Raw genomic sequence first — 23,257 nt, 5'->3', positions numbered from 1 at the left:
CACGTGGACTGCTGGCAATGGCATAACCTTTGTGGAGGGAAGACAAGATGCGGTCACTGTGGATCACAGTCTCCCGCTGAACACAAACAGACCCTGTCAGGCCATCTCAACATCAGCTTTCAGCGGCGCACCACCACCAACTCACTACTGATCACTCTTTTCCCTCACATCCTCCTCCCACCTGCTCAGACAGTTCCTCCTTGACCGGGGTCTGCTCGTGGGCCCCCCGCCCACATGTTTCACGCGTGTGCCGATACATGTCTCCTTTAAGGTGATTGCTGTGCGACTTTGACCTCTATCGTTGTACTCATTTGGACCATTGTTTGGCCAGGGGCGCCGCGCACATGTCTGCACAGTATTTCCTATTGATAGTCTTGGCAATGCATCCATTTATTCATAATTGATTGATTTGTTAATGATTGATTTGCAAGCCATCTGGCACGCAAGAACATGCAGCCAATAACCCACAGCCGAACTAATCTTTGCGTTTCGTCCATCCATCCATCCGTCCGTCCATCCCTCCATTATGAATAAATGTAGGACTTACACAATCAGGATTTTGGAACCAATCAGCCATTTAAAAACATAGTCGACAACAAATCCGATCAGAAGATGGAACAAGCTAGTCAATCAATTTAAATGATTCACTTACTGGACCATTAATTGCAGCCTCGCCCACAAAATTTGCATTTTGAAATAAATTGGGAAAAATAATTAACCCGTGTGAGGATGAAGCAGTTCGAAATACGGATAGATAATTAAACCTTAAAAATTACCTCACAATGAACCTGACCGCCCCTCCTCCCCCCCAAAAAAATCCCTAAATTATTTATGAATATAGGGAGGAAATAACACCCCCACTCTAGAGTGAACGAGATTGTGTTTGCTGTAATGTCATTTTGCGGGCCCCTTGATCAAACTTGTGTAGTCTAAATAAAAGCTTTAAAATCAAACCATAATTTTATTCCCATACATAATTTTACAAATGAATCACTACTCTTATTACTCCAAAGTAAGAAGATTATTTTCCGCACGACACGATGCATCTGATGGATCTGGTGGGCCACTGCCCCACTTGCCCCTAATGATGGCGATGCGCATGAACTAAATGTTGCCATCGTCACTCAAGGGCATTTTCATGTCTCATTAAGAGGTCCGTTAAGGCCGACGTTATGCTCGCTTGACTGAGCTGCTTTAATAAGGAAAGTGACCCAACACCAATTTGAGCAGCAATATTTTCCACTCCCACGTCCAATCTGCTGCCGCCGTCCGTGGTCATATCTCTTCCTCCTTGCCAGTGTTGAACAACCACACACACTCCATTCCCATTTACCATAGCACCCCCATAACCCACTACAACCTCCCCCCTCTGTGTGTTTGGCAGTCACACAGTCAGCCATGTGTGCGCCCAAGACGTTACATAACGCTCGCTTTCCCGCACTCCAGATCAAAGCGAAGAATCCAGCACAGGATTGCTCCTCGCTGACTTCCTCTTCGCTTCCACCATCCCATTGTTGCATGGCATCCATCCCAGTGTCCTTATAGTAGGCTCCCTTCAAATCCGCTTGGTTTTTGCGCTTCAATTTCGAAATCCAAATGTAACCAACTACGAATGATCACAAGTTGAGTGAAGAAGATTTAAGATGCCGCAAGCGCGCCGATCCTAGACTTGACTTTTTGATGTGCTTGCCGCCATTTATTTGTGTCATCACGTACAAATGAATGTTAACCCGGTCTGGGGAGGAATCGAGCAGGTAGCGGACGGAGGCTAATTTTAATAAATGAATATCAATTCCTCCCTCTTGAGTAAAGCTACAAAAATATTTCATTAATCTCAACTTTGATATTTTCATCTTTGATGTACTGCCTCTCTTGAAATTGCTATTGAATAACTGATGCAATCATGCCGAAATATATATTTTTCTCACCGCAGGGTTTCCGCTCAGCATTTTTTGCAAGAGAAGGCCAAGAGAGTGAGAGAGAGAGAAAATAGCACAGCTGAAAGCTTTTTTTTTGCAGACAAAAACAAAGGTCTCTATTAAGTGGGAGAAATAGTGACAGAGAGGAGGGAGGAAGAGGGTTAAAAAGAGAAGAAGAGTATAAAATGCTGTCAGAGGGGCCGAGCCTGTCTACTGCAGAGTGAGGATTGAAATAATGAGTTTGTGCTGGAGGAAAATGCACCTCCAATGTCAAATGCACAGTGGAGGGACCAAAGGGTATAAATGACAAAATAAAAAAAATGTTCAAGCCTCTGTTGTGTGCAAACATACAATAGCTTAGGGACAAAGAAAAAAAACATTACTGCTCTGCTATTATTTAAGTTGTCTAGTATGACACGTACGGCTAAGCACACACGCCGCCGTCTTGGTCTGTCAAAGCCTCCTCAGAGGGGAGATGTTTTTTGATTCACTTGAATAAGCAGAACTACTATCTCTGTTCAACCCTCACTGACTGGCATCGCTTCGCTGGTCCAAAGTGGCTGCGGTATCAGTTGGGCACAGTTTGGGTCAGAGCAGGTTAACCCCAAGGAAAAAGCAGCTCATTGCGGTAGTGCACAACCAAACTGTGGCTGCAGCATCAGATTAATTGTTGGGAGGGCGGGGGGCAGGAGTTCAGAGTCGTCCGAGTAGGTTTTGCCTCTCATACCGTTATCACACCTGACAGTGTCTGGTTTGGGATCCAGTGATGCATGCGGCATACGCAAGCGGCTGGTCATCTGTGAGGCAGAGTGATAGGGTGTGATGTGTCACACGCTATGTTAGCCGCCCCCCTTTCCTGTTACACTGCCCTTGGATGTGTTTGGCAGTTCGCAGGAACTTTCAGCACACAGATTTGTCTTCCTGCAAAAGAAATGGGACGTGAACTCAAGCAAATAACACGAGCTTTCCTTTCAAATTAAATAGAAGAAAACCATGAGAAACTTTGCAAGTAATTGTGAAGTGAATTTATTTCTGCTTTTGAAATGTCACGGCTGTGTTCCCTCCCACAATGACGCAAACGCCCCTTTCTTTTGTATGCACAGGAAAAAAACAAGTGTGATTGTCCATTTGAATTTGTATTTACTCCATTTTGACCCTCACTACCTCTTAAGCTTGCAATGTGCATCCCGTTTGGGTGCCTTCCCCTGTAAAGTCCAGGAAGGGGGGCCGTCTCTGTTGTGGCCTTGATCACTTATTAGTGAACACGGCTCCCAAACTTCGCTGACCGATCAGAATAGAAAGCATGTGCCACATCATAGCTATGATTCACGGCTGCCCGGAGTCCGAGTCTCCCCCGGGGGCCTTCAGACCTCTTAATCATCATATGCCTGTGTGGGCCCCGTTCAAGGAAGAGAGTAAGCCAGACACAGTAATGAATGAGCTTGTTTGTGCTTCTCTAAAAGCGTATGCGCCATGTGTCAGGCTGCATGAATGACATCTTATTAGAGTATCAGAACCGTTTTTGGAGCACAGAACTACCGTATTAATGTGTTGCGGTTTTCTGTTTAGTTATTTTTTATTTTGCATCATAATACATTAAGGTTGTGAGTGATTAGTGGTGAACAAAGAAAGAAAGAAAGTTGAATTGGGTACACACGATAGGATTTTTCAAACCTGTTCTACATTGCGCTGCCTAATTTTGCATCTTTAAAGAGCACATCTAATAGGCAGGTGTCACCTCTGTGTGTAACCATGATGAAGAAACACATTTTGTCTAATCAGAAGTGCAATTTTGGAGCTTCTGTGCTTTTTTTCCCAATGTCACAAAATCACAGGCGCTAAAAGCAAACTCGGTCTTTCACATGTCCGAGTTAGCAGCCATTATTCATAGGGTGCATGCATGTGCATATGAACAAAACAAAAAGGAGAGCGAGAGAAGTTTATTTGAGTTAAGTTTACAGTCGCATTAGAAAATGGTGCCCGATTAGCATGTATGCAGAGAGGCTTTGCATGCTTGACATCCTCTCAGCCCCTTTTCTGGAAATAGCCACGCACTCAACATCCTCTGATTACATTGATATGGAGATTCATGCATCTGCAAAGATTAGTTACTCATTAATGTATTTGCTTTGAGTTCTCGGGTGAGCGTACCTCAGACAGAAGTCTAGGCCAAATTCAACGCATGAGAGGAAAAATGTCACAAATGATCTCATACCATCTTCTCTAAGATATGTGCAGGTTCACTGACCCACAACATGGCACCAATAGAGGATTAAAATACAGAAGATGAAGAAAAAACGTGGCAGGCTGCCATAACAGAGGTATAAAGTGGAAATAATGATCAGTATTTTAAAGTTTGCAGCAGAATGAGTTTCTCTTGCTTTCAGCGGGCTAAAGGATTAATCTGTGCGACTTCATAAGCGTCGGTGTTCTGTCATCCTTTCATAAAAGCATCATGGATCATCAGTTTGCTTCTCCATTGTCCTCTCTCACGGCCACACTGCGAGCACTTTTTTTTTTTTTTAATTTAAAAATAGGGTTGCAGCAAAGTGCCAAGAAATTTCAAACAATGTCCCCTCACTGTGATCTGGACGCAAAATGGACCCGTGCTGCCCAGTAAGAAAACACTGAGTCACATTGAATATTTTTTCGAGTCTCAAATAACCAATCAAATTGCACAATGAGGATTGCCCGTTTCAGGCAGTTGATGACCGTGAACAGTTTTTAGTGAGAGTCATTTGGTGAATATTACTCATAACTGAAGGAAGTCCAGACATCCTTTAAACTTTCAGGCGGAGCAGCAAAACACGGAGTAAAATCATCAATTAAATTGTCATTCGATGGTCCGGATCGGCTGCGATTGGGGCTTTATTCAAACCCAGGTCATTTGAAACTCAGCTTTCTTTCCATCCTCCCAACTCACATCACACACACGCCATTTGCCACAAGCAACTGGAGGGGACATCTCATTCTTTGATCCATGGCGAGTCATTGTGATGCTGTCAGCTGGTAGCATCTCTTTTATCACACGGGACGCTAATGGGAGCAGCGACTGCGAGAGCTGGAAGAGACGACTTAAGCGCGTGCACGAACATACACGCATGCACATGAGCGCACACGGGGGTTGGTGAGCTCAGCAGGGCCCGAGGGCAAGAGCTGTTTGGTGGTGGTGTTTTTCTTGTTGGCCGAGGTCGCTCTGTTTAACCATAGCCCACATCGGCTAGTTCTCCTTCTGATGTCTGTAGTTTGTTTGCCCATTCGCTTCTTTGCCCCTGTGGTTAAAATTAAGCTTTAAATAAAGACCCGCACACAATGGATTTTATTTCCACTTTATGCCTTGTTGTGCTTTTATTTGTCCCACATTTCCTCAAAAGTGATCAACTATTGAATAGAAATACTTTAAACATTACAAGATGGAACAATAGCCATTTACTGCAGGATTCAGAGGTTCATCTGATAACAGTGTTGAAAAATCCTGGGACTGCTACTTAGCACACGTTGTCATCATATTTTCTAGAACTCTTTATTTTTTTCATTCTTTTTCTGTTTGTAGAACATAACAATCGTGCTTTATCATTTGACACCATTTAAATACATATCATGTCTATATAATGTTTTACATTAGGCAGTGAGACAGTTAAAAATATACAAAACAATATTGTTTTACTAGACATAGTTTCTATTTTTAATATAATCATCGGTATCTTCATTGTCATTTCGTCGTTTCATATATTTCTGTCAGATATGTGCTTTAGCTTCTGTGACCAAAAATATTATTGCAGAAAACAGCAACTCCATTTTTTTTTTCTTCTTCAACATTTAGACATTAACTTCCAATGTATTACAGACATTCACAGTTACATGTTTACACAGTACGGATTTACAACAAACTTCCAGAGAAAACTGTGGTAGAGTAACTTTATACAAATAAATGAAAATTCACAGGACATGAACTGTAGCCATTTCACATTCCCTCTCCGATGTTTTGCTTTGCACTGTGAACGTGTTACTTTCCCAACCCGATTCTTTTATCGCATTAGCTGCCGCAGAAGTTAACAAGCATGGTGCTAACACGCTATGGTAAACGTCTGGGCAAATTAAAGCTTTGTGCTTGTCACAAATGAAGCAAAGACAGCAGAAACAAAAAGAGAAGCAGACCACTTGCTTACTGGCCTGCGCTTATACATCTACGTATGTATTGCTGAATACATGTATTGATCAAACTAATATTGATCCATACAGGTACAGAAAAGTCATGACTCAAACACAGAGTTGGTCCAGGCTCTTGTGCTAGCGTACGATGTGGCCCTTTAGTTGTTGTTGTTGTAGTTGTTGCGCCCAGTCATGTAAACAGACCACGGCTTGGTTGAAATTGATGTTTTGGCTTAAGGCCATCTTTTTTGTTGTTGTCAGGAATTTCAGACATTTTTCACTGATGTTCCTGAGGAAAGCATGCAAATCGTAAACAGCGCTGACTGTCAGGATTAAGGGATAGTCTACGTTAGTAAATCACTTTCTCTAACCCTGTGCTTTTTTTATTTTTTCCTTTTTATTTGCGTACCCCTTCGTACCCTGTGCTTCTGCCAACCAGATGCTAAAATGGCATCGTTTTTGCATGTCTGCCTATTGATTTGGTCCTCCGTCACATCGACAACATAGAGTATAAAACCTCCTAAAAATAATTCTAAAAATGTTTCCATCACATAAAAGTTTTTTTCTTTTTTTTACTGAAAAAAGGAAGGAAAAAAATAACAGTCTCTCTCACACAAAAACATGACTGGATCGCTCCAGCTGACTTCTAAACATTAACTTCTTATTGGCATTGTGCTTTCTCACGAGCTCCTCGACTGCGCTCTGGCCTTCAATTTGCCTCACAGAGTGCAACGTTTTGAAAAAGAGACAACTGTGTGAGATTTAGTAAACATCCACGATAAAATTGACACAGCCCTTGCTGTTGTCAGCAATGTCAATTTTCTTCACTACTTCATCTACTATATTCACACAGGTATTTACTCGATTCATGAAGATATTCAACATATTTCTAATCTATATCTCTAGTTAGATTTTTTTTCTTTTCTCACAGTATTACACAGTATGTTTATTTTTTTTTTTTTTAATACTCAGATTTATGGTTGTAGCGGTGCACACTAACAGTCTTTGATATTTTCGGAATGCATACCAACAATAGGACACCGTTGGCTTGAAAATGTAGGAAAATGAAATATGGTTGGAAAATCTGTTTCGATCAGGTATTGCCCTCGGAGGTAGGTGAATCAATTAAAATCTTGGAAGTAAGTCCGTTGTAATGTTCTCTTTTGTCTACGTGCTCCAAGAGGGTTTCTTCGTTGTCTACACGTTGGCCTCGGCAGTGGTCAGGTTAGAGGTCGCACTGGCTGGGTTTGGCGGGTTAACGGGCTCCGCTGGATGCGCTGGGTTCGGGGGAGGGATTGTTGGACTGACTGTTGTTGTGGGAGGGCTGGCCGGACTGGCCGTAGTGGTGGCGGTTGTGGTGATGGTGGTCACGATGGTGGGACAAGTCACAGGGCTAGTGGCAGCGGCGGGAGGGTTAGCCGGTGGCGGAGCCGGATTAGCGGGGGCTACGGGGCTGCTTGCGTTGACTGGAGCCGGGTTGGCGGGGACTGGATCGGTCGGGCTGGCGGGGTTGGCGGGATTAACGGGGCTGGATAAATTGGCAGTATTGGTTTCCACCTGCTGCTCGGGTCCGTTTTCCTGCGGCCGCCTGACAACCGCTGGAGGCTGAAGCATTATCCGAAGTCGCTGGCAGAGGAATGCACACTGGTTACAAACAGTCGAGCAAACTTCACCAAAGTAAACTTCAAAATCCTCATACCTCTTTGTAGGTGCCCTTAAGGCCGAGATACATATAAATCATGTAACCCGGTATGAGAACCATAGAAGACAGTGCCATAAGCCAGCCCACTCCCTGACCCCAGCCTGGGAACACATAGTCTCCCATCGTGAGCGGAACCATTTGTACGGCGCTGAACAAGAACACCCCCTGTGGGAGAGATGAGACACTTGATGCTTGATCGTGACACCAATGACGAGTAGCGGGCGTCTCATCGCAACGTGGCGGCGGGCAGCTAATATTGACTTTTCACCATGCTTCATTTTTCACGTCAAGTGTACTGATCTCACGCACACCGACAATGAGGGGGGTGAACACCACCCAGCACAGCTTCCACCACACGCAAGGCTTGTAGCCGATCATCTCCTGGATGTTGTCGTAGAACTTGTCCACGCCTGAGAGACAAATTAATGGAGGGTGAACAATCTATTTCAATTTGCTGCAGGTTTGCTACGCATGATGATGAGGGAGGCAAGGTGACGAGTGAGCACTCACGACCTTGACGGTCAACAGTTTTATCCCCTTTTCAAGTGTCCTCCAACTGAATGAGTGAACAATGTCGAGGTTATAGTGAGACAAGAGTGATACACACCGTAACACCAGGATATGGAGATGCATTCAAAGAAGACCAAGAAGAGCAGACACATTCCACTGGCAGAGTAGTAGTCAAACAGCTTGAACACATAAATCCCACCCTGTTGGCAGAAAAATGTAGTTGTGCAAGTTCAGCGTTATATCACACCATACGAGGTTGAAGAGAAAGCTGCCCGCCGTACCTGTGTGATGTTTGAAAGGCCGATCACATAAGACACCAGGCAGACGACTGCGATGAAGATCTCTCGTCTACCTCTGAGCGCTCTGGGAAATTCATCCACTAAAGCAGTAATGAAGCCCTCCACAGTGCAGAACTGAAGGACGAGAACAGCAGGCACAGAGATGAAAGGCCATTTTGTACAAAAATCTTGCTATGTATTTGTACTTTATTGCTAATTGTGAATTTATTGCTCTCTATATCTACCGTGTTCATATATATTCTAATTTCAGCTTGCATGTTCAGAGTTATACGTTTTGTAAATCAGACTTAGTTGGTGTTCCGGTTTGGGCAGGATGACAAATGACCATGAAGCCAATGGGAAAATGAAGCTTGGTCATGGTATTGTCATTGACTTCTCTAGATGTTACTGCTGGTTTAAATAAAGGGGTTTAAGAAATTTCAAGTCCGTGAACTTTCAGTATGCCATTTAGAGGACTCAAAAACCACAACTGGTTCACAAAGCAAATTTGAAGCTTCATTTTCTCATCACCACATACAGCACAGCTGCCTCAATGCTTTCTTCTGCTGCTTTTGAATTGTGATATCACAATATGTGGATAAAAAATAGCAGGCAGTGAAACCTGCAGGCACACAGAGGTGATAAAATTGCTTTCAAAAAAAAAAAATCTTGGCAGTTAATGTCAGAACTCGCCTCTAACTGTGCAGAAGAAGCAAATTGCATGCTTATCACGCAGCAGGCAGGGGTGGGGGTGTGTTGCCATGTGATATATTTGCATTTGACTATTTAGGTCACTCCATGAGCAGATTGTTACTGAGCCCACTTACCTGGCTGTCTATCCCCAGCATGAGCAGCATGGAGAAGAACAGAATAGCCCACAGTGGAGACACAGGCAACTGGGTTACAGCCTCTGGGTATGCCAAGAAAGCTAAGCCGGGACCTGGAAAGCAAATAGCAAAATCACATTCCATCAATTCTCATGCTGAAAGTCAGGATGGAAACCCTTAAACAAGGTGGCTCTATTGGTGGTGTAGCTTTGTCACACAAAGACAGACGAGTCGTTACCTGAAGCCGCTACATCGGCGATTTCCTTCTTGGTCACGTGTGCCATGAAGCCAACAATGGAGAAAATGACAAAACCAGCAAACATGCTGGTGCATGAGTTGATGCAGCAAACGATAATAGAGTCTCTAGTGGAAACAAGTGAAGAAAAATTGCGTTTTGCATGTGGACAGAACATATTACATCACTTTGAAACAAACGCAACTGAATATTAATGTGACACAGAGCCACGCTGCTTGGGAAAAACACAGATTGCAATCATGTTTCATTTTCTCTTAGTACACAGACTTCAAAAGCAAGAATCTGTCTTGTATTCATCTTAAACGCCAACATCAATCCACACCGTCTCACCTGTAAACATTATTGTTGAACGGGTTGTAGCTTCCAAGAGCGATAAGTGACCCCAATCCCAATCCGTACGAGAAAAAGATTTGGGTTGCCGCGTCCAGCCATACCTGACAAGAGGAGCACAAAGATTCCGATTCGGTAGCTCTGTCCACTCATGCCCGCCATCGAGGATCTCATAGCGCTAGCTTGTCGTTACCTCGGATTCTTTGAGCTTTTCGAAATCAGGCGTGATGTAGAAGAGAATTCCCTCTCTTGCTCCGGGCAGGGTCACTCCACGAATGAAGAGAATGAAGAGCATAAAGTAGGGATATGTCGCCGAGAAGTAAACCACCTGTGAAGTGTGAAGCGGCCGTCAGCGAGATATCAGCAGTGCACAATTTGAGATGGATGAACTGATTGTTAATTCTGTAAACTGGGAGCAACTGATTGTTGCTGAAAATCTGTTGATTCAGTTTCATTTGGTTTTGGCGAGTGGCGTATCTGGTAAGAGGAGGTTTCTGGCAAATTGTTTAGTTGTAAGCCAACTAGAATGAGCAAACATTCTAATGACCAGCCGCTTTCATTTAACTGCTACTCGCCATTGTAGACAAATGACTAAACAACCAATCTGTCTTGATATAAGTAAAATACAGTGACAACAACGCATAAGTAGCCAGAAAATTAAAGATGGAAGTTTAATTTTGTAACATTGACCAGAAAAATCCAATTAAACATCATTCTTGATAAGTTTATTGAACGCAAAAACTAAAACACACACAAATGATTCCTGTTGTCCTCCATGACAGTAGACATTTGTCATCGCGATCTTGGATTTAAGAAAAGTTACCAATATTTTTCCTATTTCTTGAATTTGAAGGCCTAGATTTGGAATTTTTAAAATGCTAAAGCCCACCAAAATCTCAACATGTGAGAATCATGTCCCAAATCCATATTGGTCATAACCAGAATAAGTGCGTACACACATGACGACATAAAAATGCAAATTAATGATAGGTCCAATTCATGTGTTATGAACTTGAATATTGACACATTCATCAACATAAATAATAACGATTTCATGAGCAAAGAAATCAGGCCATTTAATTACTACACATATTCCAAAACATGGATTTTATATTTTGCAATAAATTTCACCTTAATAATTCCTTCACATGAAATAAAACACCAGTCATCTTGAATAGTGTAGAATTAAAGTTTTGGGAGGAAAAAGTGCCACGTTCAAACTTTGAGCAGAAAGTTGTATCGGGTTTCTGTCCAGCATAATTGCAAGCAAGATAACAGTAACAATACTGTTTTGGTAATGGCATCCGGGCTCACTACAGTTTTTGCAGCCTCATACGTTTCACTTAATGACACCGGTCTCAGAACCTTTGCTCTGAAAGAACTAAGACTAATAATTCCGACAACAATAACAGATTCACTTCATGTTTACGTTGTCTTTTCAATTTGCCAAGAGGTAATCAACATAGAACTCAACGTATACTGGGTTACAACATTTGAAATCGTGCTTCATTTCTTTTAATGCCTGAACAAAACCAGAACACAGGGGAGAGAAAATACACCAAAATGCCCAGTTTCATGTCAGAACGAGATTCTGCCATTCCTTAGAAAGTCAGTTAATCCATTAATTCTCCCCACGGTTAATTATGTGCTGTAAATGTAAACTGACTCCCGCTTTTAATGTGTCTTCAATAGTCAGACTAAACAACCAAAGCTGCTGAAGCCTGACTGAGCTCATCTCGCTCATCTCCTCTTCTCCATGCGCATTCCCGACAGCATGCGAGCGAGTTATTTATTTGCCAAAACGTGCCGAGGAAATATGATGTTTAGTGACCAAGTCTAATTTTATTTACCATGGTCACGTGACAATGACTATGTGGGCCCGTGAGGGGAGGCGAACCGCTCCGAGAGAAAAGGCATGACAAACCCAGATTGCGACCAATGGCTGATAGTTGCTCCTCCTATCGCGGATCCACACGCAGCGCTAATAGTGTCAGGAGGCTTGGAATTAGAGGAGCCACTGTGGGGCACAGTTGGATTGTGAGCACGACTGTTTTCTCCCGCTATGTTGAATTTCATCTTGACAATTCTGACTTGAATTGTAAATCATGTATGAGGCAATATTAGACTGATTAATAATGCATTCCGGTCACATAGTAAATCTTCCGATTGGGACTCGGCACAGCACAAAAAGCTCTTGATATGCGCATATGTCGACGTCTTACCTTGCCTGTCCAGCTGACCCCTTTCCAGATACAGAAGTAGACGAGAACCCAAGCGATGGCCAGGGTTATTGCGAGTGGCACTCGAAGCTGGCCCGGTTTTTCCAAGCCGTCGGTCATTTCGTGCACATTGCGCCTATAAATCAAAGCGAGTGACAATACGACTGTTAGACAGCCTGCCGGCCTTTTGTTTATCCAAGGGATTCATCGAGGGCTACAGGAGGATGATATCTTACTCCCAAAACTCCACCACTGCACTGGTGAGATTGGTGGTGTCTGCAATGGAGTAATTCGTGTAGCACTTTTCTGTGTTCCATATATTGTTACATGAGCTCCATGGTAGATCCTGGAATAAAACACACATGCACAAAATTGTGCCTGTGATTCATAAATTGGATTGTTTAACCACTGGCGGAGCTAGGAATGTCTCCTTTTGATACCCAAGTGTCAATGATCTGGAATGGCATGTGTGTGTGTGGGGGGTCCAAATATATTTCAGTGGGGCCAGTGCCCTCTCAGCCCCCCCGCTAGCTCTGCCAGTGTCTGATTTTATCCTTTATCTTTATCTTGTGTACTTACAGCGGTGAAGGAGTTGTACAGGTAATAAATAGCCCAGGAAATGATTACAATGTAGTAAATGTTAAGCCAGAAGGAAAGGACAGCAGCTGCAAGGCCCACACCTGTCACACACACACACACACACACATGAAAAAAACGCTCCACTTATCTGTATACATTACTACTGTTTGAATATGTATCAGGAGATGAGCTATACCTTTAAACATAGGAGCCAGTTTCCACACACCGAGCCCCCCAATTGAGGTGTATTGACCCAGGGAGCATTCCAGAAGGAACAATGGCATCCCGGCAAATATGAGGGTCAAAAAATAGGGAATCAAGAAGGCCCCTGGATGGAGATGGAAGAGTGGATCAAGTCAGACATCAGCACAATAACACCTGCATGTCAATGCAATCATGAGGCGGAACTTTGCTTGTGGAGCACACAAAAAAAGTTGTTTACCTCCCCCGTTTTTGCCACAGAGATAAGGAAACCTCCACACGTTGCCCAGTCCGATTGCATAACCCACACACGACAGGAGGAAATCAAATTTCCCTCCCCATGTTTCTCTAGCTGGCAACTCCTTTTTTGTCTTTTCAGGCTTGATGTCCAGCGACTTGGGCTTGTCATTATTGGCGGCCACCTCGTTCAGTTCCGTCACTTGGCCATCCGTTTTGGTGCCGTTGGTTGCCATGTCTCTGGCTTTGGCACAGGCCCTGGCAGTAGGACGGTAGGCTTCGGCACCGGTCCACGTAGACAACAGCTTCGCGGTTTTTGCACCAAATCTTTGGAGCGAGCGTGATGAAAAGAAGTCCGCGTACACACGGATCGTCAGTCGCCGTTAACCTGCAGGTATGGTAAATAGAGCAGTTGGTCTAATTTTTCAGGCGGGCCGAACCGGCTCATCATGAGGCAGCACTGTATGCACATTTTGCACCGCATTATATGCACCCCTCGTTTGGCGCAATAGACCCAATTAACAGTGCAAATCTACTTTGCCTTGATATGCGCATTTCAAACAGACATTAAAGAACCGAGTGTGAATAAGGACCTTTGACAACAAGAAGAAAAACGTTCCATTCATATTAGAATCGAACGCACGCGCGCACGCACGCAGGCACGCACACAAGTCATATATTGGCGTGAACGCAGACAACAATTGCGCTCAAACGAGCGGCAATTAAAGCCAAATTATTTTCACAGGACAAAAAAAGTCTGGCAGTTAATGCACCAAACGAACAATTCACAAAAATAAGGGAGGGGAAAAACTTGGAAAAATCACTGCAAGCGCAAGACGCGCGGAAGCAAATCTCCGATGAGCCTATGGGAATCATAATAAAGCCCTATCCACCAATTACCACCTGCAGATTCTCTTGACGCTTTTTTCCAAAAGTGTGCACGCAGAGGTCTCACACCAGCTGGGAGACACAACACACCGTGGAGACAAAGGGATGTCCAATGCGTAAAAGCCTTACGCATCGCTCCAAGCCGTCCAGCCGACTTATTAGCAAAACAAGCACAATAATGCAACCGCACATTTAACAAGATTACTGCTCATTTTTCTTTTTTTAATTCTCTATTAAATGTATCGTAGAGGCGCACAACACGCACACACGCGCGCGCGCGCACACACAAAACGCACGCACAAATAAATGCATTGCTTGTGCTATAACTCACTGCCGCAAAACAATCATAATCATACATTAAGACATTTGTTTCCAAACGCTCGCGAGCCCGCGCGATCACACACACACACACGCCGTGCCCGCCCGCACACACGCACATACGCGCACACACAGCAGCACCTGGCGCATATACTCACGGTGGACGTGGAGTGAATGTGGAGGATTCGCAGCCTGCCCCGAATCTGTGTGGATACCTCCTCTTGTGGATGAAGTTGTAAACTCCCAATATGTCTTGGAACATCAATAGGTTTTACTTCCATTAAAAGCCTTAAAGGGACCATGCAGCGTCCAAGGGGTCCAAAGCGCAAGAGCTGTCCAGCCGGGAGCGGTGCTGAAAAGACCAAAGGGAGGAAGAAAAAGAAGAGGATGAAGAAGAAGAAAAAGAAGAGGAGGATGAATCAACGCAGGCAGCAGCCGCTTAGCCTTCTTGTGCGACTAACATCAACAAGCAGAGACTCAACTCCCATCTACACAGCCTCAATGTCATCTCAAAGTCGACCCCCCCTTCCTCCTCATCTTCATCTATAGGCTGCATTGACGTCAAACTTGCACCCTTTGTATTTCTCATATTGTTGTATTCCTCAAGCCAATCACAACATTGAACATTAGCATTTTATCCAAACATCGACGATATTTTTAAGTCGTCCATATTACAAGGCTCTCTTACGCTGCTTTATTACGCTGCTTTATTTCCCCTGATACTCATTTGACAATGAATGGCTCCATAATATATCTTCACTCGTGTGGTGTCACAAAATATGCATCCAGCTCCCCTTCCAGTAACAAGATGAATTTCACCAAGGTAAAAAAAAAAAAAAAAAAAATGGAGGCATGTGGCAACGTGGTACGATACAAACCTCATTATTTGGACCGGGAAGCAGTCATCAGCTGTCTGCAGGTTGAGATGAAAGCAGCTGGTCAATAAAGGGAGCAGACACATCACTGCCCTCCAAAAATGAGGTGATGATGAGGAATGAAGTCTGGAATTAGATTTATAAAATCTTTTAACACATTTCTTTGCATTCATTTTTATCCCACCAAAAAATTTTAACCAAAAAAGAAATGCTTGACTTGTAGTTTTGTAACCCCAACACTTGTTGCCTGATTTCATCAATTTCTTGACAGAAATAAAAGCATCCCACCCATTAATAAATGCCTGAATTGAGGTGTCAAGTGACTGAGGTCCTGGCAGTGAGAAGAAGCGTGTTTCCTGCACCACAAGCTGAGAGAGCACCAGATGGTGAAAGCAACGAGGGGTGAGCTAACCTACTAAATGATACCACATGAAACGCAGCATTTAAAATCCCATCTGGGGTGGCCGGCGGCCCCGCAGCCCTGCGGTGTGAAACATGATACATATTTACACACCTGCTGATTGAGCGCACAGGCATGTCCAATAGGCTGGTGACATGTGACCTCCTCGCCACCAGCTGCTCTTGCAATCCACCAATTTGGAAATGTTCATTTGGCTTCTATGGGTACGTTGGATGTAAGCCTCATTAGGCCAAGATGACTTGTTCTGTCACGTTAGCTTTTAGGGAGCGCACAGTTGCGTTGCCTCTTTCCTGGCCCACTGGCTGCAAAATCACTTTAATGCACTGCAGGGTGTTTTATCATTGCACTTTGCAGACTCCACTATGCTATCATTATTTTACATTATGTACCCTCACGCGGTGCGGTGGACAATTGGTTAGCACATCTGCCTCGCAATGTCGAGGTTGGGAGTTGAAATTTGAGCTCCAGCCTTCTTTTGTGTCTTCTTTCCACATTCCCAAAAAAATCCATGTTAGGTTAATTGAATGGTGTAGGTGCCCTAGAGCTTGTGTGGCTTCTTTCTACATTCCCCAAAAAATCCATGTTAGGTTAATTGAATGGTGTAGGTGCCCTAGAGCTAGGTAATTAATCAAGATTTCGATTTTACTTCTCAAAATCTTAAAAAACATAATGGAAGAAAAAGGATAAATATGCAAATGGACGTGGTGCGTTTTGCAAGTTCCTAATATTGTGAAAGTTAAACCGAATGCACCATGCTGCTTGTGACGTTATGGGATTATGCCGTCACTGTGTGCTTTAGGCTGTTGAATGACACCCCTGCTGGAGTTTACTGGAAACCCAAACACAACATGAAGAACTTAACACATTGTATAATATCTATATCTAATTGTAATACGTAAAATCCCTTCTAAACATCGCCAGTCTATGCTAACGTCAATGTGAAATCCCTTTGACATGCTAATGAAGAATTAGCATCAACCTCCAGGAGTGTATTCCTTCTAATAACAAATATTCACATGCAAACACAGTATAAACTTGAAGACACATGCAACATTGCAATACTCAGTCACATTCTTCCCAATATGTGAAAAATAAGTAAATGCATTAGAATAATCAGGTATGCAGGAAACAAATAGGTCATGATAAAAAGATGAAAAATCCTGGTTGCGGTCCATACTATAAGAATCTATGAAAGTTTTTATTTTAAATGTGATCAATATATAATTCATTATTTATACTGCAGCTTCTAATAAACAGTGGTTTGCCTTTGTGAACATCTTTTCAATACATCACTTATATTGAAAAGAAAAATAACAAACAATATAAGGAAAGTGAAAGTGAGAGCATTTCATTAACACTGGCGAACATTTAAATAATTGAAAAATGAACATTTTAACTGCTGCCAATTTATCTACACTTTGTTGTTCTTATTATTATTATTACATTCGAAAAAACAAAATCCTACAAATGCAAACATACATTTTCTTGTTCTCAGGTTATACATTGGATTCAAGCAAGCCTTTGGAGTCAGTGTTGCGATTCAGTCGCATCTCCCAATTGCTTCTGTACAATTTGAGGCCACAGATGAGCTAATTAGCATGATGATGTCCTATTAATATGCTAATCAAAAGCATCTCACATATTTTATTCATATTGTCATAAACTTGTTTTCCCCCTGCTGAAAATATGCACTCTTTATTTCCCTTTATTTTTCTTAAAAACAGTCACCATGTAAACAAGTAAATGTGGAACATCACTGTTCCTTTGGACTCTCGCCAGACACCTCGATTTGGTAAACAGCGTTAATACCGCAAGCCATAATTATGGAAATGCGGTTCCAAAAGGAAATACAGTCCAATGAAATAGCGTCACATACCAAATAAGACACCAAATATTCACAAAGGTGCGCACCCGCCAGCAAGGTATTGAGACTAAAAATATGTCTAATGATGTGATCCCACAGAATTACGTTGTCCTTGTTCCCATCAGCCTCAAACTGCCATTGCTTCCGTGCACGAGCGTATAATAACACCGAAGTGGCCCATTTGCGTCTTCACAACACGCATTTTTCATCGGGGGAATGATGATGATGATCACACTCGCATGTGCTGAACGGAGAGGCCCGGCGTGGTTGTCGTCCACGATTGGATGTGGCTCACATTGTGATGTGCACATTGTATAGCATGCTCTTACGTGCCCACTCTCCTTTGGCGTAACATTTGTTTAGCATGACCTAAATTGTTATGAAGTGAGTGTCCCAGCAGCTCCGTCTCGCCTTTTTCTTCGTAAGCCTCGTCTCGCGTTCTCTCGTGTGTACGCACGCACACGCTTGCGCGTACCACAATTTCCAATCAGGCAAACACGCTTATTTTTTTTTTAATAACAAAGCTTTAGTCAGACATACTTTGCATATGTGGCACAATATTGCGGGATTCAATGAGGTCAGCTGTCTTCTGATATTTTAGCGCAGGGGTCGACAACCCGCGGCTCCAGAGCCCCTAGCGGCTCCCTAGAGTTTTTGCAAAAATGCGTGAAAATGGAAAAATGTTTTTTGTTGTTGTTGTTGTTAGTTTTTTAAATATGGTTTTTCGATTGTAATCACGACACAACCATGCTTGTGCTGTAAAAATGTATGTCGTTGTAAATATATTAAAAATACCGAATTTAAGAATGACGCCAACTAGCAAAATTGCGTCATAGCCTGCGACACAGCACAGGTGAGTTGTAAACAAACAGGTGTGTGAGTGATGGGCCATGGATTCAAAAGGCAAAAAAAGAAAGATTGCTGATGAGAACAGAGGCTTTAAGAAAGAATGGACTGAACTATTTGCTTTCATTGCCAATGCTGAAGCATTGCCTGCATGTTTGATTTGCAATGAGAAGTTTGGAGCGACATTTTCAGCTAAAGCATGCTAAATTTGCTGCCGATCACCCAGTTGCAACTGAGGAAACGTGCAATTGCAGTGCTTGTGGAGAAATTTGAGGACCGAAAAAACACTTTCAAGAAGTGGATTGCATCCCCAAACTCTTCTACTGATGCAAGTTTTGCTGCAGCCCGGGAGATAATAAAGTGCGTATTTTGGGACTTCCAAAACAAAACCGAGATCACTCAGAAAATGAAAGACATGCCTCTCCGCACAAACAATATCACCGATCAGCAAATCAAGGACATTAATTCAGCTCCAGCTTTTTCTCAATTGCCTGTGATGGATGAGTCGTGTGACGTGACCGATATCGAACAGACAGCTCTGCTATGCAGGTATGTGAACTCTAATGGGTCGCAAGAAGAAATGATCAAATTGATACCATTATTTTTTTTAAATTATTATTTTAATAGTAGGCATGGAACTTATGTATTGGCAGTCTATGTTGCATTATAAATGGCTTTTAGATTTTTGCGGCTCCAGACAGGTATAATTTTTGTATTTTTGGGCCAATATGGCTCTTTGAACATTTTGGGATGCCGAACCCTGTCTTAGTGAGTCCACCTGCCAAATTTGTGGCGCTGTTTTAAAAACTCTGATGGTTTCTCCCTCTGTCATATTCATAGAAGAAAAATCCTAGTGTTGAAATAGGCATGCTTATTCTTTTGCTGGTGACTCTAAAGAATTGCGCTTTGCACAAATCCGTAGAAATATGCAGCATCATTTTCATAAAGTAAACAGCATGTTTGCGTTGAGGACTCACCTGCTCATGAATAAGCGACAACTAGCATACGGTGTGCATTTATAAAAATGTATAAACATGGCCTCAATGATAAACAGTATGGGGGCACTAAATCGCTTCAAATTTTGTACATGGGTTGCTAGGCAACAGCTTAAACCAATCTCCGTCTCTTCCCCGGTCCCTTCGACCCACCCCACGTGGCTCTCCACTGGGATCACTTCGCAGCTATCGGTGAAAATGATTAATTATATTCTACAAAAAGTCCATGAATGATGTAAATTAGTTTTCTAGGGGTTAAAAAGCACAGGAAAAGATCCAATTAAGCAGTAACCTGGAAATGTAGTATGTTATCATGAAAGTTTGTTTGTTTGTTTGTTTGTTTGTTTGTTTGTTTGTTTGCACTGGACGTATCTTATATGCGTCATTCTTAATTATGATGAAAGGCACACCGAGGTTGTTGCAACGACTGCTCGATGAGCCACCAGTCCTGTGGTGTCGCTGATATAACTTTGACATTCCTAACGGTGATCGGACTAGCCAAAGCTAGGCTCCGCAACCTGGGCAGAGCATTTTCAGCCCAGTGTGGCATTTTCCCCCAATTCAGCCTCAAAGAGCCATTTTTCTGAAATTAGTTGAATTGGGGTATTGCATTTTTTATCTTATTATTATTCATTTTGAAAGAAAGCCTTACATTTTTAACATTTACGTGATGTTTATAGGAAGCGATGGTTTTGAATGCAAATCAAATACCAATCTTCTGCCCTATAATATAAGTTGAATGTGCAAAAAAGGATTTGCAGGTTTCACTGTGCACAGCATATATACGTTAGGCAACACAGAAAAGAAGTGAGATGAGGGGTCCGTCATCAGTCTCACCAAATTGCAGGGAGGCGAGACGTGGAGTCCTTGAAGTGCGAGCTGCAATCCTTTCTCAGCACACTGACCTGCTAATCCCTTCCATTCTGCCACATCACTATGGAAACTGACTAGGTGTTCACCCTTGCAGCCTATTCGTGCCACGCAGCCCCGTCTGCCGCTGACATGGACATTGTGCGGCAAAATACTAGGCTAGGCTCATCTGCATATTGTCACTTTGTAAACGTGAAAGCGAGAGCTTGCATGTTGTGTTTGTGTTGAGAGGACTATCGTACCCCAAAATGTTGCTCCTGCTACCTGCCATGTCAAGTCTTTGCTACTCCTCAGGCAAAAATGCAGGGGAATACTTGTCATGGTTCTAAAAGGTTTATCATCTTCAAAGCTGAGGGAGCTGGTTCTCCACTCCAACGGTGAGACCACGCAATCCTTCCAGCACCCGCAAGAATGGGCAAATGCATCTGAAGAAAATTTACCAGTTAAGCTTCCATTGCAGAGATTTGACATGAAGATTGGAGAACAACATTTGCATTTACCTCTGACGTCAGCTTTAATCCAACTCAAACCACTTCTCCACTGATTGCTAATAATATAGAGGTGTATACAATCACCAGAGCTTTCAGTGTGGTCACAACGCAACGCTCATGCTTGTGAATGTCACATGACCAAAAACTCAGAAAACAAGTGAGCCGTGATTTTTCGATACTTGATTGATTGATTGAAGTACGATGACATCAACTGCAACCACTTGATCACATTCAACAAAATTGCATTACAAGGTTCAGTCTTCTTTCCAACACCAAATTGTCAGGTGTACTGAGGACGTATGAAAGAAAATGCCCAATATGGCCGCTCGCCAAATTCCCAAACATGCTAAACGAGGCTTTCACTGGCACAATAATCAGGATACAGCTGACTTTACGCTTGACCACAGCTGTGCCACCTACGAAGGACAGTCAAATTGCTTAGGCATGATGTCAACTGGAGGGCTGTTTCCAACAACAACTCTTTAGCTTTCTTCAATAGTCTACAAATATTTCAAGTCTGCAAATAATGATTAAAGATAATGTCAAAAATGTTTCCTGGTCGTCTGCTAGCTTGGACACGACTTCATACAGGGAGCATCTGTAAATAGAAACACATAAGGTGCAAACAATGATGACGCATTTTAAAGCTAAGAAAGCGTTAAGGAATTCAGGAAGGATGACATTTGAGTGGCCATCGCCACCCACCGTTTTTTCACATCTGATTGAATAGAGTTCGTAAATTGCTCTGTTTTGAAGAAACCTGTTCACTGCGCAATTTCCCCAAAGTGACATGTCATGTTTGGTCAAACATGTCCTTGCAGTTGTTTTTTTCTTCTCTGGGGCAAACTCAGACACAATCTGTCCAAACAACAGCGTTAGTGCTCATAAATGTTACAACGGTGTCGATCGTGGTAGTGCTAGATGCGAATTTGTAAAAACAAATGATTCATGAATCTTTGATGAAACACATCATTAATTCATTCCCTAGTTCAAATGATATTATCTCAGAAAATTGAAAATAGGGAGACACAATTAAACTCAGGAAACTTCTTGAAGGCTTCTACTTTCATGATAAATTAAATGTTGACAACAAATATAAGTGATTCATTTAATTCTCTAAAACTTCTCCTGAATGGAGTTTATCTTCTCGCTAAAATTTGAAGTCGATTTATTGGAAACAACACACATACAACTTTTTGTGGCATATAGAGAAATTCAGAAAAATAAATAGCCCAAACATTCCTTTTCCCTTTTAATACCACAGGTGACATAAGTACGTGATGTTTGGGACAGCCGTGTAGCATTGTTCACCGTTCTGCGTTGAAGGCCATAGATCATATTTTGTTCCATGAGTGACGTTTTGAAAACATGTCGGTGCAGGCTGTCACTGTCAGACAAGACACGCGGGAGGACGAACGCTACATGCTACATGGCCGCCGGTGCTCATATCGGTGGTGCACATGAAGAGACGCCACATGACCTTGTGGAACAAGCCCCACGTATGTTCTCTACATATGCCGGCTTGTAATAGTGCACACAAGTGCTCTGATGCAACACCTCCAACGTGTCCCTCCCTTTCAAATGAGACATGAGCAAGAGATGAGATGAATTCATTTAGTTGTCGTAATGGCATCAGGAAACACTGACCTTTAGTAGGCTCCTCGAGGCCATGATGTGAGTCACATGACAGGGGGATATTTACAGTGCCTCTCGTCACTGGCCCTGTCAAATCACAGCACACTTCAGTGGAGCCCAGCAGGCCCAAGGCTGGACTTGGGTTGCACAGACTGAAAGGTGTTTTTTTTTTTTTGGTCTCCTTCTTGTTTTTTAGGCTGCACACTGCGCAAGCCTGCATGGCTGAGAACAACGTGAGGGCATGAGGGGACTTGCGTGTATGTTTGTGACAGCTCGTGTAAGTGTTTACACATACGAGCAGGCGAGCGACACACACTGTCTGCGCAAGCAATGAATTTCAAGCTAATTTATTTTGTGAACGAGCCTCTGGCATCAAGCCCCAGATTGGTCTGTCAATTGTTTTGCAAATAATGAGACTTCTGGGCTCCCGTGGTTGTGTCTGTTTCTTGCAAGGTCAAACTTCTTACTTGATTTTCTCCATTGTTAATACTGCTTTGCTTTTAAATCTCCGTGACTACCATTGTATATACCAATGTATATTTATATATTTAAAAAAAAAAGATCACACCTTTTAATGTAGTAAGAATGCGGTCAAACTCACCCCAGATATTTTTCCAAACTGCCGTAGCGTCATGTCTGCCATCTTTGTGGCTTAAAATGAGGTTCTAGTGAATAATGAGTAAAGTTGCATTATGATGACAGTTTGACCAAATTAGATTTTCTTAACTTTATTATTTTTGAACTCTTGCCTCTATTTTACAACATTTCCACAGAGATGCATCACGTCTGCCCTCAGTTGGCCTGAAAGAAAAAAAAAAAGGGTCTGAAATGTGGTTTGATACAT

General features: G+C 42.7%; 1 protein-coding gene across 1 annotated transcript; it reads right to left on the bottom strand.

The window, feature by feature from the left end:
* Positions 1–5,236: 5,236 nt before the first annotated feature.
* Positions 5,237–14,936, bottom strand: LOC148402235 (sodium- and chloride-dependent GABA transporter 1-like). The gene is made up of 15 exons (XM_088367992.1): positions 14,575–14,936; positions 13,215–13,598; positions 12,969–13,100; positions 12,773–12,873; positions 12,430–12,539; positions 12,197–12,329; positions 10,168–10,302; positions 9,975–10,078; positions 9,627–9,751; positions 9,389–9,501; positions 8,565–8,696; positions 8,381–8,483; positions 8,083–8,183; positions 7,771–7,938; positions 5,237–7,697 (listed from the first exon to the last, which is right to left on the bottom strand). Exons 2-15 carry the CDS (start codon positions 13,444–13,446, stop codon positions 7,269–7,271), a joined length of 2,118 nt encoding a protein of 705 aa, XP_088224118.1. The 5' UTR covers positions 13,447–13,598; positions 14,575–14,936; the 3' UTR covers positions 5,237–7,268.
* Positions 14,937–23,257: the final 8,321 nt, after the last annotated feature.

The sequence above is a fragment of the Syngnathus floridae genome, chromosome 2 (assembly GCF_059516105.1).
Source record: "Syngnathus floridae isolate MCC-2025c chromosome 2, RoL_Sflo_1.0, whole genome shotgun sequence".
Taxonomy (NCBI): Eukaryota; Metazoa; Chordata; class Actinopteri; order Syngnathiformes; family Syngnathidae; genus Syngnathus; species Syngnathus floridae.
The sequence above is the reverse complement of the archived record's forward strand: the minus strand, read 5'-3'. Positions and strand labels throughout refer to the sequence as shown.

Coding starts and splice junctions, on each gene's coding strand:
- LOC148402235 (XM_088367992.1), bottom strand. CDS start 13,446: ATGGCAACCAACGGCACCAAAACGGATGGCCAAGTGACGGAACTGAAC. Junction 12,330..12,429: donor GCAGTGGTGGAGTTTTGGGA/GTAAGATATCAT, acceptor TTTGATTTATAG/GCGCAATGTGCACGAAATGA. Junction 10,079..10,167: donor AAAAGCTCAAAGAATCCGAG/GTAACGACAAGC, acceptor TCCTCTTGTCAG/GTATGGCTGGACGCGGCAAC.